Source organism: Ochotona princeps, chromosome 20 (genome assembly GCF_030435755.1).
Source record: "Ochotona princeps isolate mOchPri1 chromosome 20, mOchPri1.hap1, whole genome shotgun sequence".
In the NCBI taxonomy this organism is placed as follows: Eukaryota; Metazoa; Chordata; class Mammalia; order Lagomorpha; family Ochotonidae; genus Ochotona; species Ochotona princeps.
Window position 1 is genome coordinate 33,665,266 of NC_080851.1, and position 17,343 is coordinate 33,682,608.

General features: G+C 40.9%; 1 protein-coding gene across 5 annotated transcripts in view; it reads right to left on the bottom strand.

The window, feature by feature from the left end:
- HDAC9 (histone deacetylase 9) overlaps window positions 1-17,343 on the bottom strand; it is an 834,677-nt gene that overhangs the window by 750,895 nt on the left and 66,439 nt on the right. For all 5 annotated transcript variants that reach the window (XM_058677966.1, XM_058677969.1, XM_058677964.1 and 2 more), the window contains exon 2: window positions 8,167-8,282. In XM_058677966.1, coding sequence (XP_058533949.1) covers window positions 8,167-8,188 — 22 coding nt within the window. In that variant the 5' untranslated portion in view covers window positions 8,189-8,282. The remainder of the gene's footprint in view (window positions 1-8,166; window positions 8,283-17,343) is intronic.

Consider the following 17,343-nt stretch of genomic DNA (forward strand, 5'->3'; position numbering starts at 1 on the left):
TATTTTCCAAATGAGGAAACTGGGACAAGGAGAGATTTGGGGACTAACAAATAAAAGGACAGATGTGTCCAAAGCTTGTGTTTAAGCACTTGGCAATTTATTTATACTTTCAGATATGCATCTGCATACCTCCTTGTTAATAAATATGTTGATAACAAAATGCTCAAAGCAAGCAGATATGGGATTATTTAGACTCAATGAATGTGCATTTTGTCCTTAGAGTGGGAGAAGAGAATGGTAAGGAAGATGAAAATACTTCAAAAAATCATGGAAAATGGAATTAAGAGATATGTTTATTCACAAATATTATGAAATCTGTGTATACGAGAGCTTCTAAAAGTTTAAGAAACACACATATTGTGAAAAAACTATGTAAACTTTCCAATTTTTTACCAGAAGAAACTTAACTGTTAGTTCCATTTTTCCATGAAATTGTTAAAATGTTCTTGTATGAGTAGCAGAAGCAAAAGGATTACAACCTCCTCACCTATATTGAGAACCTATAACCACAACAGGATACAAACATTTCCTTAATGATCCTGCAGTTATTGAAAGCAAAATAAACAATCCAACTTTAACATGTCCCAATTCCCTCAGGACCTGAGCTTTACGTTGAGTTGAAGAATTAGTCATTCATTTGGACTGGGGCAAGTCCCTGCAGATCGAGAGAGTTTGCTATGAACTAATGGGCATGGGGTTATTGTCAGTGGATGCTATCACCCCACAGGAGGTTGGACGGTTGCATCATTCAGGGTGAAGACACACTTGTGCGTGTATGACAAACAAAAGCCAACCCAAGGAGAGTCCCCTGAGAGCTGTGAGGGCAAATCACACAGTGCTGGCCTATTCTGCAACTGTTTTTTCCCTCATCTTTTGGAAAATGAGTTTCTTGGGCAAATGGTAAAGGAATCCATTGGACCGTCAGAGACCAGAGAAGCGGATCACCTTACCTTGAGCTGTATAATAACTCTGTCAAGCAATGAAGCCCAGGAGACATCTTTGATGAAGACTCATGGACAGTTTAAGACTTAATTTAACCTCTATAAAAATTTCAACTGTTATATTAATGTGATTATAGTTTCATAACTTTAAATAAGCAGAATTGAAAATACATAGATTTAAGCCTCAAATTTTAATGCAGTTGCTTTTCTGAGAGCCTCAAAAACCCAACATAAAAGTATAAATTAGTGCTAAACACAGTGTGCATAAAGAACATGAATTTTTTTTTAAGTTTAAAGAATGTCAGACTGACAGATTCGCAGCTAATGTAAAGTAATTTCCTGTGTAACCATAATTCAATATTCTTCGACAGCTCTGACTACCTACTGCGTGCCTGTTACAGGGAGGGAGATGGCTTCCAAAGCTTTTCAACAGCAGAAGCCCAAGGTGCAGAAAGCAGCAAGGGTGGTGGGCCTGCCCTATCACTGCCCTGTGAAGGCACCTTCACATTCCAGGAACTCAGTAGGCCCTAAGTCTTAGAAACAGTGTACAGACAGCCACATAAATCCCCTTCCTCTAATCCCATTCCCCAGAGGCTATCACTGTGAACAAGTTAAAGTATATCCTTTGAAACATTTTCCTTTGTATATACAAGTATATATAAACACACTTTTGCCTTTTACAAAATGAAATCATGTAAATGTACATATTAATCTTCAATTTTTATCTTCATTCATTCAATATACAGAAAATTCACAACAAATCTGATTATCAGTCCTCTTGGGTTCGTTTTCTATTATATAAAATTCATATTCAAGCATCAATTACAAAACTCTTGATAATATACTTCCTGCCATCTTTGAGTCTCATCTCTAACCACTCCAGTATGAAAAGACTGGAACATAAATTACCTTAAATTCTTCCTGAAACAAAGGCAGTACAATCAAGCAAACAAACAAACTAGGAACACACTCTGTCATTCCTAGATTTTGGCTGCAATAAAAATACAAGACAAGCACACCACATGCAACACACACACAAAAAGTTTTGGTCCTCTCACCAGCACATCCCCAGCTCCACAGGGAAGAACTTTCTTGCAGGCCCTATATAAAGCTATCAACAGAAGACTGCCCACACTCCTTTAGCAGAGATAGAAAGATCTTGCTTTGGAACTTCAGAAGATAGTCTGGCACTGTTTTATAATTGTGTTCCTGAAAGATCACTGTAAAATGAGAATTTATCAAATACTGGCTTACATGTCTGTCATCATATCTGACTATGAAGGTGCTCCAAAACAGCACCCTAATATGTAAGAACTGCAAATACTGTTTAAGGTAGACTTTTTCTTGGTACATATGCAATGACTTAATATAAACTGGCCTGTTATACACTAACAAAGGATGCATAACACTCCACACCATATGTATTATTCCTATTTTCTGGAGTCTTTCTACTAAGATGAACTTGGAGTTTTGTAATAGCTCCACTAGGCAATGTTCATCTATTCAGTATCATTGATATAGACAGGTAACTCCCAGAAAATGTAAGCAAACTGATCTGTCCTAATTTTAAAGTCTTTTTCTTGCTTTAAAGGAAACTTCCTTAACTCCTTAATAACTGGCTTAGTCAAGAGCACATTATTAAACACTTATCCTCTTGTAAGTAATGTCATCCTTGCCCTCCCAGGAATAAACAAGCAAGAGACTGAGCAGATGTTCATCTGATATGCTTCCTCTTCTTTCCAGCGAACTCCTAAAACCTATTTCCCAGCCTCCTTCCTAAGTAGAGAGGGCCGGAGGATTAAGTGCTACAAAATGAGATGAAAACAGAAGTGATATATCCGTGTAGACTTACTACAAGCAATCCTCTTCTTCCATTTTCTTTCCTACATCTCCAAGTGAAGTTGCATCTTGACCTTATAAGCCACAAGGTGAAGAAGTGGTGTGAGGCCAATGTTAGAAGCTCTCTGAAGCCACTAGGGCAAGAAGCACCCAGTACTCGGGAAAAACCCTAATTTGATCTTTGTAGGAGTGACAACTATCTTTCCTGTTTGAAGTGCATTATAGGGTTTGTCTGTACCATTACAATAATGAAAACAATGGAGAAGCATATAAATTGAATTGTCCTGCAAAACTAACTAGGAAAAGAACATTTGAGAAAATGCAAAACTAAACCTAAGTTGGATATATTGGGAAAAGAAGAGTGTCTTGCTATGAAAGCACTGTCCTTCAGGAGCTGAAGAATAAGAAAAAGGCTTTTTCCAAGTTATCTTCCATAACCTATCAAGTTAAGAAACCTGGACTTAGAAATGGCTGAAGAAGAGAGTAGGCACTCTGTAAAGTGATCCAGATGCCATTGGGATGCCTGCATTCCACATTAGAAGGCTTCGGTTCGAGTTTTGGATATTCCACTTTTAATCCAGCTTCCTCCTAACAAGCACCCCAAGATATAGCAGATGTCGGTTCAAGTGACTGGGTCCCTGCCACTTATGTGCAAAATCCAGGAGGAGCCCTGAGATTTTATCAAAGGTAGAGCCAGCCAGCCCCAGCTGTTGTGGGAACTGGGAAATAAACCAATGGATACCAGATCTGTCTGTATTTGTCTTCCTCCCTGTGGCTCTTGCTCGGCCGTTCAAATAAAGAAAAATGTAAACAAATGAAAGTTTAGAAAATAACAGAAAAAGAATGAATTCCTTAACTATGAAGCTAAACTAATAGGAAAAAAATCTAAAACAATATTTAATAAATGTAATATGTAGTACTTCTCATTAAAACCATACTCTGAGATTAAATTTTGTTACAACTAACTTCAAGGGACTAATTTATCTTATCTTGGAATATATTTTCGAAAATGCCTTAAAATAGATAATTGGCCAGAAGCCTGAATACATTTTAGTTATACAGTATATCATATGATGGGATCTGACCTGTATTTCATTAAAAAGCCAACTGATCCCACTCAGCTCATCTGGGTAAGGCATAATCTACTCATTATGTCATGAGATTCTGTTCATTTATATGTTCATTTTTGATGTTAACATACTGTGAACAAACTGAACCAAAAAATACCCACTTGGACATCGTGATGTTTGTTTGTAGCTTTGTCCTGGTTTTCGTTTCCTACTTAATGACTAAATGGCACCACAGTGGGTAATGCACTGGAGGAAAAGTGGTGAATCATTAAAGAGTTTGTAAATTTTAAAAACAGGGGCAAGCCTTCTGGGTCCCATATGCTTCCAGAACACCCGATGTTCTGCCGTATTAATTGAACCATGAAGCTTTTATTAGTTCTCTTCAAAAATGCTTGCAGTGAGGCTTTTATTAATGCATGCCCTCAAATTGTTTATACTATTTAGCATTTCCATAACAATTTATATTTCAAAGAACCGTTTGATCATTAGTTAAATCTACTCTACATTTCTATAAGAGAATTCAGCTGCAAAGCTAAAGGAAGGCATGAAGGGAAACCTCCTAACTAATTTTTGCCCAAGATTTGCCAATGAGCAAATGAACAGCAAATGAGAAAATGAATAGAACATGAACTTTTCTTCAAACATTCAGCTTGTATGAATAGCCTGATCCTTTCACTTCATATGCAGGAACAGTCATTGGAAATATTCACACAATGGTAAATAAATGGGGAAGAGAATTACTTTCATACAACAGGCTTTTTAAAGAATTAATGTCACATGGCTTTTCAACACAATTATGGTCCTTCTCTCATGCAAACTTACCTAGAAGCCCAAAAACTGTGTTCGATCCTTGGAACATTTCTTCAGATCATTCACATCAGAAGGACAACAAAAAAATTCAATTAATCCATGCCAAGAGTAATACCACAATTATCTTAGAAACACAGCCCAGTTTATTTGTCTTTTGCAATGTTCAGAATTAAATCATATTTTCTACAGTCATGGGGGTATACTGAAGATCAGCTCTGGATTAAAATAGGCTTAAACTTATTTTGAGGGAAAAAGAATGTTCACGAACCTCTCGCTGGTGCCCTTCCTTAAAAAATGAGAAGATCGAAACTACAGAGAACACTTGGAAACCACTAGAATTTTCCCCAGATTATTACCTCTTTTAAATTACTTCTTTTGTACCAGAGAGCAAAATAACTGAACCATCACCTTAGCTCACAAGCCAAATCCTAACACTGAGATAGGATTCAATGATGTCTTTTTTTTAATTGCTTCTTACCATCTCAGAATGAGAAATGCTAGTCCTGTTAGGCAGATTAAAAGCACTTCCGTACTTCGCCAGATCACAGTGAAGAACATGGTGTCTAACATTATCTGGTACCCAGCTCCTTCAGATCTGTCCAGGTCTACAGCGTAAGAATCTTCACAGGCGAAGTCTAGGAGCTTACCATTTTAAAAATAACCCTGGGTAGATTTTAATATTTGATGCGCTTGGGAAAACAAAAGATCAGATGAGCATGAATATCCTTCCTTGTAAGATTTGGCAACTTTCACACAAACTAAATTATGAGAAATAACATCCAAACTTACACACAGGAACTTAATGTCTGGTCCCACAGGCATGAATCTACTTATTACACTGAACAGATCAAAACTACTGACCTTCCTGTCTCTCCCATGAAAGGATGCTCTGAATATGGGTTGAAATAACATGTTAATATTTTCTGTGCCTTTTTGAGGTACCAGACTGGCTGGTACAAAATAGATGCGTAGTACATTTTGCATAAAAGAATGAATGAATGATTCAGTTGAAGCATTCCACACCAACCACATGTAGGAAGTCATCCCTCCATTCAGGCTCCTCGGCACTCAAAAACGAGATCTCACACTGTGACTCAGAACACTACAGGGGTAGCAACATGAAAACAAACCCGAATGAACTCTATAGATAAAAATCAGCACTGATTGTATGACTGGGAACATGATCAACACAGTAACATTTTAGACTTAATATCCACTCTTTTTGAATAAGGATAACGAAAAGTTTTCCAAGAATGGGGTTGACGCATGGGGAACAATAAGAACTCACACTATCCCAGAACCAGTTTTCAAGATGAACATAAATGCTCGGTCTGACACCCTGACTTAAAGAATTTCCAGAACTACTGAAGTGAGTCTATTCTGCTTCCCAGAGCACAATAACTCTTTAGAGCCATTTGTGGAACAAAAGCAAAATAAGTGGATAGTGACTGTATTAGGTCAATCCAATTCTCTTTTCAGATAGCAAAGAAATAGAAAAGGAGACCTGTGAGAGAAAAAAAAACACTTCTTCTTAGTCAAACAATCAGGCAATTTCCCCCCCATGTAGTATCTATATGGCACTAGAAAATACAAGCTACCAGAAGCAGAACATTGTTGTGTTTGTGAGAAAAATAAATCTTACCTTTATACATGCAAAGTGCATTTCAAGTCTTTGATCTCTGTTTACAATTTATGATTAATAAAACTGATTTCCTACTCATCTACTTTAATAGCATATTTCTCAAGTTCACATTTTAATTCACAGAAACTTGCCAAAGTGGGTTGAGACCTCTATGGTCATATGAAAAAGGAAACTACACATTGAAATGTCAATAGTCCTAATGCTACATGAACTTCACTCAATGGTGTTCCTATATATGCTCCATTTTGCCTTCTCCTATCTGAAAAACTACTGTGACCATAGCTTCCTCATTAAAATAGCAGTTTCAAATAGTATTTTTATGTTACAAAACTAATATTCCTGGGGAAACCTGGTATGCCCACTTTCAGTGCCAAATATTTCCACATCTACCAAACATTTGACCGTGGCAAGGCAACATTAAATTTAGGTACAAATAAATGCATGGAGCCTATATTTACATGTCACACACATATCTACATATAACATAGACATGATTTTAATTTTATTGCAACTGAAAGGATAACGATGCCTTCCTAGTAATATGCAACTCAGCTCGTGGAACACCCTTTTTAACAAGGCTCTCTGCAGGAGACAGAGGAGAAATGGAAAGGAATGGCCACAGATGACCAGACCTATGTTTCCCAAAGTGTGGTTCCTGAGTTGTAACAGCAGCACTTCAGAGGAACTCATCAAAAGACAGAACTCAAAAACTCTAGGTATGGGGCATGTTTGAATAAACCCTCCGGGTCACTCCGCTGCTTGCTGCAGTGTGGGGACCACTGGCCTGTGTCATGGATAAGAGGCTTAGGGGACTCTTCGTCTGCTCAGTCAGATGAAGTGATATCAATGACAAATCACGGCTGTGACTGGGGTCTGCACTATATTCACTGCATCATTAAGGACAGATAAACACAGTGATCCTTTCCAACAGCGTCTGCTTCCAAATGTAGCAGACAAGTTGGCAACCTGCTGGAAACGTGCAGAGAAGCTGACGAGACCACGACACTCCAGAGCAGCTGATGTGAGTGCAGGCTGCCAGGGAGGGACAGTGTTGGCACACATTTCTCCCCTTATGAGCCCTGAAGGTATTATTACATTAACTTCAATCCAGAAAGGTTCCAAAACCCAGGATACGGAGATGCAGAAGGGTACAGAAGCAGGGGTGGGGGGGAATGTTCCTGTGATGATCCAAGCAGAAAATGGTCTTAGAATCTGTAATCAGCACACGGTATCTGGCTCTCCTCTATCGCTCTCAAAACTTGTATTTGTTCCAAAGGTGACACCCTGTTTCTAGAGGAATGGGTGTTGGCTATGCTGATCCCAGCACTGCCTGAGCCACACTGGACGTAGAGGAAGCAGGTGCTGAGATTATGGCTAAATATGTGTATAGGAAACAGGAGTGGCAGCAAAGAAGGGTGGGGAGGGAAAATATCCTTCCTGTGGTCAAAGAGGCAGGAGTAAATCCACAAGCTGACGTGCAGATCCCACAGCATCATTTAAAAGCACACAGACATGGATTTGGTTGGAAAGACCGTAGGTGTGAATTAAGACTACTCAATCCTATTCAGTATTCACCTCTTCATAAAATGCAATCTGAATGTTAACAGCAGAAGCCGAGAATTGTATCTCAGGGCTCAGACAACAATACAAAAAAAATGAGCTGCCCAGAAAGCAAACTGGGTTGATAATGACAGAGTGTTAGCTGTAGAAAATAACATTCAGTATTTATTATTACATCAGCCAATCTTCATCACAAAAAAAAAAAATGTGTCTTTGCGATTTAGGCCGCTCGGTTGGAAGCCAACATGAAGCTGTATCTTTCTCACAGAATCTGTCAAAGTTAAGCAAAAGCAAACAGACTGACCTGGCTGTACTGGCGAGCTCATGACGGGAACTGCAAGGACTGGTGGGCTCGGCTGCAGACTCACGGCCTTCCTTCAGCCAGCAGTGAAGGAACAGGAGGGCCTGGCACCGAGATACCTAGAACATAAGCAGAGTTCACGGTGTAAGACAGAGGATAGGGCAAGTCACCCTAGAAAGGAAACCCAAACAACAGAGCTCGACTCCAGATCTTCATCCACAAAACAAGGGCTTAACGCACAGGGATACTACGAACAGTGAATGAAAACACCGGAAAAATACTTCACATCATGAGTATCATTTGCCTACTGTTAAGATTATTGTAGAAATTTTCATCATTTTCTACTTATCTGACTACATAGCATTTTAGGATCAAATTTAAACATTTCCTTCTTGAGATAGGGCCTGCTGATGAGAAAAATTCAGTCTACAAAAAGGGACAAATCGGCCATGAACTCTAAGAGTGATGGAAAACTCCCCCTGCAATTCCCATGTTTTCTTAAAAGTCTTTTGCAATCTAATTCCAGCAAGAGCAATCATAGCTACAGTCCCTCTTAAGCAGTGACACTCGCAGGATGGACTTCTTGAAAAGAATGTTAAGGGACTTTTTGCTTTTAATATGAATGCACACCCACTTCTAGACACTCAAGAGGAAAGGGAGTTGGAAGGACATGTTCCTAATAGTTTACTGGAATGTCAAACCTTAAAAAAAAAAAGAAAGAAGAAGAGAAGCAGCTTTGATAGTTATACTTGGTGAGCTTTTTCCTAAAACGGTATATCTAAATTGTACTATCTTTACAGACAGATGCTGTAGCTCTTAGAATGGTACATCTCTTTATCCTGGGAATCCAACATATTTATTGTGACTCGCTTTCCCATCATTATTTGGGAAGTGTTATTACTATTTTTGCTCAAATGCACAAAGCCAGATACAAATACATATTTTCTTTGAAGAACTATATAATCCCACCAAGAATACTGATAATACTTCAAATGGTCTCTAAATGGAAAGATGCTATTTAGTATTAAAACAACTATGTAGAGTTGCCAGACCTAGCAGGCTACTTCTCAGGATATCTGAAATGCTCAATAATTATTCTATCCCTTTCATTCAAAATGTTTGTTTTATTAGCATTACCTAAAGAATCTTAATTTCCAGGTCAATGAGAGCAAAACATCTCCACATACAGAACAAGAACAATGAAAAGCAAAAACTGCTTATTACTGTGTATTTTTGTATCAGGAAAGGACAGTCTGACATGAGTCTCTAAGTGAAAAAATGTCAGTGTCATATTTATCATAATAACACCATTCACACAGTTCCCTATAGTTACAAAGCACTTTAGACATATCATCATGTTATGTATTACCTTCACAAGAACCATGCATACATAATAGCAGCTCTCGGTCCCTCCACCCCCAACCTGATACATAGATAATCAAGATGTCATCTGCTTCAATATGAAATTAAATTCACTGGGATTTGAATTTATAGACTTCTTAAATTAACAAATGTGGGCTTTGAGATGTTTGTCATTTTTACTTTTTTACATTGTAGCCAGAAACATGTCATACACGCTCTTGATACATTCCTGCTTCTCAGTGACACAGTCACATCTTAAATTAAGAACAAAAAGGGCGGGCGTTTGGCAGTTAAACCTCCGCTCAGGACACCCACATCCCCTGTCAGAGTACCCGGGTTCAAGTCCAAGCTCTACTCTCCATTCCTGCTTCCCACTAAGGCACACCCTAGAGCCAGCAGGTGATCGCCCAAGTGCTTCTGCATCCACAACGGAGACGAGCAAGGAGTTCCAACACCTGGCTCCTGCCCAGTCCAGCCCTGGCTGCTGATGAACTTAGGGAAGTAAATCTGAGAGCTCTTTCTTTCTCTCTCTCCCTCTCTCCCTTTCTAATAAATAAAAAATAATCAATAAAAAATAACACAAACAGCAAGGGAGAGGAACAGAGTGCAAGTGAAACAGCTCTGAAAGGTACCTTCCATTCCAGGGCACAGTTTCTTTGGGTTTTCTTTTATTTAAAACAAAAAGTTTTGAATCTATTCTGTCACTTCATACAACTGATACTTATTTCTAAATACAACTCAATCTAACCAATAATTTCTAACAGTTTAACAGTGGTAACCTCTGCCACTTACTTCTACAAACAGCATTTATAACAACCATCTGGCATGCTGATTTGTAGCTAGGTATGTAATTGTTGAATTTTAACTTCATAGCTCCAAATGTGAGATACAAAATAAATCTGGGATGGAAATATCAATTTGGCTTCCCAATGTCAACTCTTTTTCAAAATTTAAACAACTCTCTTGTGCAATTCAACCCTTTCAGTAACTGCCTAATCAGGACACGTTCCAACCTTATGAAAGCTTTGTTATCTGAACACATTATAAAGACATGTAACAGGCATTTCTGTGCTGCCAAGTGCTCATTTCCATTTTTGCACTTTTACTTCCAATAAATCATATGGGTCCGGTGGCGTGGCCTAGTGGCTAAAGTCCTCGCCTTGAAAGCTCCGGGATCCCATATGGGCGCCGGTTCTAATCCCAGCAGCTCCACTTCCCATCCAGCTCCCTGCTCGTGGCCTGGGAAAGCAGTTGAGGACGGCCCAATGCATTGGGACACTGCACCCGCGTGGGAGACCTGGAAGAGGTTCCAGGTTCCCGGCTTCGGATCGGCATGCATTGGCCCGTTGCGGCTCACTTGGGGAGTGAATCATCGGACGGAAGATCTTCCTCTCTGTCTCTCCTCCTCTGTGTATATCTGGCTGTAATAAAATGAATAAATCTTTAAAAAAAAATAAATCATACAAAACCAAAGTTATCACCACAACCAGAATATTGTCAGAGTGCTCCTAAATTTTTTAGTGAGTGGTGACCGATCCACTGTACACACATACACATGACATTCACGGATGAATCACTACATATGTTGTATGTAATAATAATACATATTATCGCCACCCTCATTGCCACAAAATCAACAGGTTAGCAGGTGATTCACATCTGTTAGGGACAAACCTGATACTTAGTTTGACACAAACTAAGAGCATTTTTACATTCTTGGTAAAGAAAGTGTGGTCAGTGGTTAACAGGTATACACGAGAATGGGCAGCCTATTCCCGTATCTTATCCTAACAGGCTCCAGAGACACCGTGAGCCAATGTTTCTTGGTTTAGTGACTGTATCCACCATAACTCCAATACCAAGGCCTGGAACAGTCCAGCTGTACAAGAAATCCTTCAACAATGAGTGAACAGAGAGGAACGGGCTCAAACAGTGAATTTGGAGTTGCCAAACCTGGTGGCAGAATCTTTATATCTAAGTTATTAGCAGAGAATTTTGAAGGACTGGAAAACAGACATTTGATTGGGATGAGACAAAGAAAAATATTTCCAAGTTTGGCCCAACATCTGGAAAGAGAGTGGTACCTTCGAGAATTGTAGGTAACACGAGGCATCCACCTACTTCAAAAACTGCCCAGTGGTCACTTCCTAAGTTCTTCAAATGGCATGATTCCTCAAATAGTTTGAAAGGTTCTGTTTTCCACCTTTTTATTGACCCTAGCTTCATTATTCCTCCCAGGAAAATCAATGCTGGTAGCAGATGAGCTCTGCAAACTCAAGTAACAGAACCCCTCAGCATCCAGGCATGGGGGAACTGAATGCAGAGATCACAGGATCCCTTGCTGCTCTTCCACTTCAGCAGCAGAAGCAGGGCTGTGCTCATTATGTTCCTGATTACACTTAGGTTACCCTAAGAAGTGGGATGTTATGGATCCTGGCACCTCACAGACCAGGAAATTGTAAGGTGCACACCAAAGCCACACCCATGGTGACCTAACTTTCCCTCATGCCACAACAGACCCCAAGCACACCAGCAAAGGCTGGGACATCACCTGCTTTCAGCTCATCTGAGTCAGGTGATCTCCCTATGCAAAACTTTTGCCTTCACTCCCCAGTTGCAGCACCAGCGGTCGGCTAGCTCAGCATGGAGACCTCAGCATGGAGCTGGGGGCAGAACATTGTCATTGAGTAGGCCATGCACCTTGTATGTACTCTCTGTACTGATACTAAAAAGCAAATGAAAAGTTCACCCTGAGACTCTGGCAAGAACTTATTTAAGCACAGGCTACACTGTAGGGTGTAATATGGAGCAGGGAACGCAGCTTAGGAGGTTAGTTATGCATCTATTTTGCATATTTAAGATAGGATTCAGTCGTCTATACTATAAATATAGTTCAGTGGTAACATCTAAAAATACATAACATAATCGGGAATGGTCTGCTGGATATTTCATTTTGTAAGAAGAAATTGTGCCAACTACAGTACCTGGGCTAATAAAAATAGGCCTTTTTGCAGTAAGCATTGATTTCTGAAACACTGGATTTAGCCCAGGGTATCCAGTAACCCAAGTCCTATCCCAAACAACCTCCCTATAATAAAGACCATTTATCAAAAAGCCCCGCTCCATTGATTTTTAGTGAATCATCTTGGAAGGCTCCTATCTGCAACTTCTCTCTTTGGACAATCGGAAGTCACAGTCCCCATTATCGCCAATTTTGAGCTTAAAGAGAAAACTCACAATGCCCAGACACTGCAGGAAGTAGCAGGCTCCTTTTCAACTGGTGCCAAAGGGGCTGTTAAAAAAGAGAAGGGAAAAAAAAAAAAAAGCTTTGTCTACGGTAAATACGCACGGGACAGAAGTCCAAAATAGAATAGCGCAAAGGAAGTCACAGTGGAAGTGAAGGAACTTGTAACAGACAACCTCTGATACCTGTACAGCAGGAGGGCTTTGTGGCTCTCACACTCTAACCTTCCCTACACAAAAGTACCCGGCCAAGCAGGCTTAAAAGAACCCTGCTCTCTCCTGTATACGGCCTCCCCAGCGAGCAGGTGCGGCTTCTGATCAGCTAGCCAAACACAAAAGGCCTTTATCCATCAGTGTAATTTAAGAGTGGCATGGCTCCCTTCTTCAAGCTTCAATAATGTATACATTAAAAACATATATATGTGATTTCTTTAATGCAATAACCTACCTCTTAAAGGTGGAGATAATACCACCTTGCAGCAAAGTGGCCTTCTGAAAAATGTCTCCCTAACTGGGTGGGCTGGGAGTCAATTAACCTCTTGGGACCTCAGTTTCTTAAACAGGAATCATTTAACTCCCCAGGTTCTTGCAAGGTATGGAGAATCTAAGATAAGGACAATCCCAAGGAGAAGGCTCTCAAAAATACTGGCTGCAGTATCTTTATTATTATAACAGAAACTTCTTTTTTTTTTTTTCAGACCAAACTCCATCACTGGAGAATAGTGACCCAAGGTGCACTGTGGACCAGAGTCCTGCAGTCAGCAGCTCACTTTTCCATCCTGACAAGGCTGCAACCGGGATTTAATTACTAGAAAATTTCTCCTTCCTATTTTTAAAAGGCAAGCGTGGGGGGCTGGTGCCACGGTGGAATAAGTTAAACCTCCACCCGAGGTACGAGCATCCCACGTGGGTACCAGTTCATGTCTCAACTGCTTCATTTCTGATCCAGCCCTCTGCTTACGGCCTGAGAAAGTAACAGAGGCTGGCTCGAGTCCTTGGGCCGTTGGACTCTGGGTAGGATACTGGGAGGGGTCCTTGGTTCCTTGTGCCTTGCTTTGGATAGACCCTGCTTTAGCCATGGTGACCATCTAGGGAGTGAACCAGAGGACAGAAGAGCACTCTTTCTCTTTGTCTTTGCCTGTCAAATGAAAATAAAATAAATCTTTTTAAAAAGACAAGTGTGTACTTGAAAGAAATATGCTGTGCTTTTGAATATTATATACTTACTTTAATCTTTCATATTAAAAAAAATCAGTTGGGTGTTGTTGGAAAGCAAAACACTAAAATACCAGAAACAGTCTGCAGCAATTCTTAATTTTGTAGGAATTTGAAAAGAAGCATGAAGTTTGTTCCTACAGAACTGCATAGCTGCTGCTCTAACGAACTCCTGTATCATGCGAACAGCTCACCTTGGGAGCATGCGGAAACTCTAAGGCCCTCCTTCTATGTAGAGGCAGGACTTCACTAATCCTTTACTCACTGCCCTCACCGCTGGTAAGAGGCGTATTCAATCTCATATCAAGACAAACCTCCAGGCATGGACAGACAATACCCTTAAGGGAAGAAAGAATAGCATTAGACTACCTAAACAACCAAGAAGAAAAATGAACTGGACCTCCAAGCCACCGAAGCCACTCCATAAATGTGATCTACCAGGGACTCTTCCCTAACCTAGATGTCACCCTACTAAATCCCCAAGCAACCCAAAAGTCTTTCTGTGATTCATCTCCACTTCAGAAGCCTAAAACCTTCTAAAGCATTCAAAAGTGCTTCATTGATATGTCAAATAGTGCCCAAACCATTACTTTTAAATGAAGCACACCACCGCTGTAGGAACTGAAGGCTCATTACCATACCATACGTACATTGTATATGAAGGCGTCTCTAACCTGTACCTACAAGAGTTATGAACTGCGATGACAATTACCTTGCCTACATATTCATTTTTCCCTTACACAAAAGACATTCCTTTCTTCTTGCTCAGAAGCCACAGCTTTGGGAGCTCTCCTGCTGGGCCACTGTTCCCTCTGGTGAGCATGAGACCTGGAACTGGGAGTAGACCAGGTTGGGCAGGGCTAGAACACCTGATGGCCTGCATGTGAACTGGGTTGGGGGGAGAGACAGGCTGAGCTAACCAATTTTATCCACTGCTGCATTCATAAGCCAGAGTAAGTGCAGGCTGGCTGGGTTCTGCCACAGCATTAGTTGGCAAGTGCTGCAATCGGGGAGTGGGGGGGTAGATCCTGTCAAGCTAGATTGCAAAACCACCTTACCAGTACAAGATCTGAGATAGTAAGTGGGCCAAGTAGGGAAACTGTGGGCACCTCTCTGATGGGTGGCAGCTTCCACTGGTGAACATGGAAGCCAGGGCTGAGGGCAAGCCTGGCTAAACAAGCAGTGGCACCAACCAGCATGCATGTGGGCTGGATAGTAGGGTTGGGTTGAACTAGGCTCCAACACCCACTGATATCAATGAGCTGAGTGGGATGTGGAAGAGACTGGAACAGTCTGCTGTGCAAACTGGCAAGCACAGGAACCAGGCCTGGGGGCAGGCCTGGTGAAGGACTACTGGGGGTCGCTCCAACTAGGTCGCAGTTTCTGCTGTTGTATATGAGGACTGAATGTGTGATAGGCAGGATTGGACTGAGTCACTGCACCCATTGGTTTACTAAAGGACAGGGGTGGAGAAAGAAAGTGCACAGCAATTGCAACACTACAAATGTGTACACAGGCTCATGTGAGTGACAGTCTAACATGGATCCCATACACTCAAGCACATATAAGAGTCAGGTCTGAGAACAACTCACATGAAGTTTTTTTAGAGATGCCCCCAACTGAATCACTCCAACCACGGGCAGAACTGTGGGGTCTATGATCTGACTGTGGAATGCATGTGTGAGAAATGGGCCTACTCCGTACCTAGAAAGAGCAGTGGAAAGTATGCCTAGAAGCAGAAGGAGAATATGGCAGTCCATTGGGGCCTGCAGAGACTATCTGGTATCATGTAAGAGGAAGGAGGGCAGAACAAATTGGTCAACTACTTCAACCAAGGGTTGACGGCAAATACAGGTGAATGGAGAGTCTAAGGTGGTCTATGTTAACCAATGGACGTTGGAAGGATTTTCTCATCCTTGGCGTGGTGAGATTGACAGCATTTTAGAATTATCTAAACCACTTGAGCAGAACCCTCGAAGCATGCTCCACACTGGGAAACCTGGGATGACATCGGGTGGTCATTCCCCAACCCTGGGTGCTGAGGTGGATGGGAGGCTGGGTGCAGCTTCTCCCCTCTCCTTTCCCCAGCTACAGGGAGAAGAGAAATAAAATCTGGAAACAATAGTCTCACTCACTTTCGCGTAATCCTTGACCCTTCCGCCCTAATCAACTATGTAAACATCATCAAACATTAAATTAAATTAAATTAAATTAAAAGACAAAAATCATAACAAAATCAAAACAATAAACAAATTGTAAAAAGTCACAGCTTTGGTAATGACCCCCAGCAGTCTCCTCTGTGTGATAACCCCTGCTGACCAAGAAGACAGAATAAGCCAATAATAACTCAATATGGTAACAAACCCACCAACTCCCCGTCCTCCCATCTGGACCTGCTTTGCTACAGGCTTCTCCAGGACTCACCACGCACCTCTCTCAGCCTAATCTCTTTCTCAGCCCCTGTGTGCCTAAGATTTTTATTAATTGCCATCTCCTGGTTCTTCTGTAGACCCTGCTCTTTCTTACTTTTTGCAGGCTTTCTTGGAAACAAACGCATCCAAGTTTCCACAATATATTGACATGTAAGAACAGTCAATACATCAGAACTTGACCCTACTACCTGCTATGGACTTCTCTAACCTGCACATACTTGCCAGCAAATGAAGACCAAAGCAGCTTCACGCAGGCAAGTCTGTGGGCTGTATTCAGCACTAGAGTGACAGCTTTACCCGCATGTGACTCTAACATGCACTCCTAGTGTACTCGCTATCAATGTTCAGTTGAGAGCTGAAAAGGAAAGTTTCTGCTTCAAAAATGTAACAGTGATTTCTCAAGAATGTGGTCCAAGGAAAACGCAGATTCAGACACTAAAAACTAAACTCAGAAACACGTAAGTCAGAATCTTTGAAATAAGGGTCAAGAAATAGCAGTTTTTAACAAGGTTCCAAGGTGACTTTAACTGAGCGAAAGCAAGAAAAACCCCTACAGAACCAGCATATTGTCTGAACAATAAAGAAACAATACAGCAAAACACAGAGAGGCAGTACCAGTGAAAAGTGCTCTGGTTTAAAAGTCTGCCCTCAATACGAACTCCACCTCTCTGATTTTCCTGCAATATTTTCACTGGCAAATTACTTTACCATCCTGACCTGCAGTTTCCTTACCAGTAAATTGCTGGATCTAACAGCTGCTTGTAGGGTCACTAGGGATTAATGACAATAGAGTTAAAATAGTTAGCATGGTGATGGGCATTTGGCCTAATGGTTAAAACACACAAATCTGATACTGGAGTACCTGGGTTCAACTCCAGGCTCTGGCTCCTAACTGCAGTTTCCCACCAGCACAAATCTTTGGGAGCGG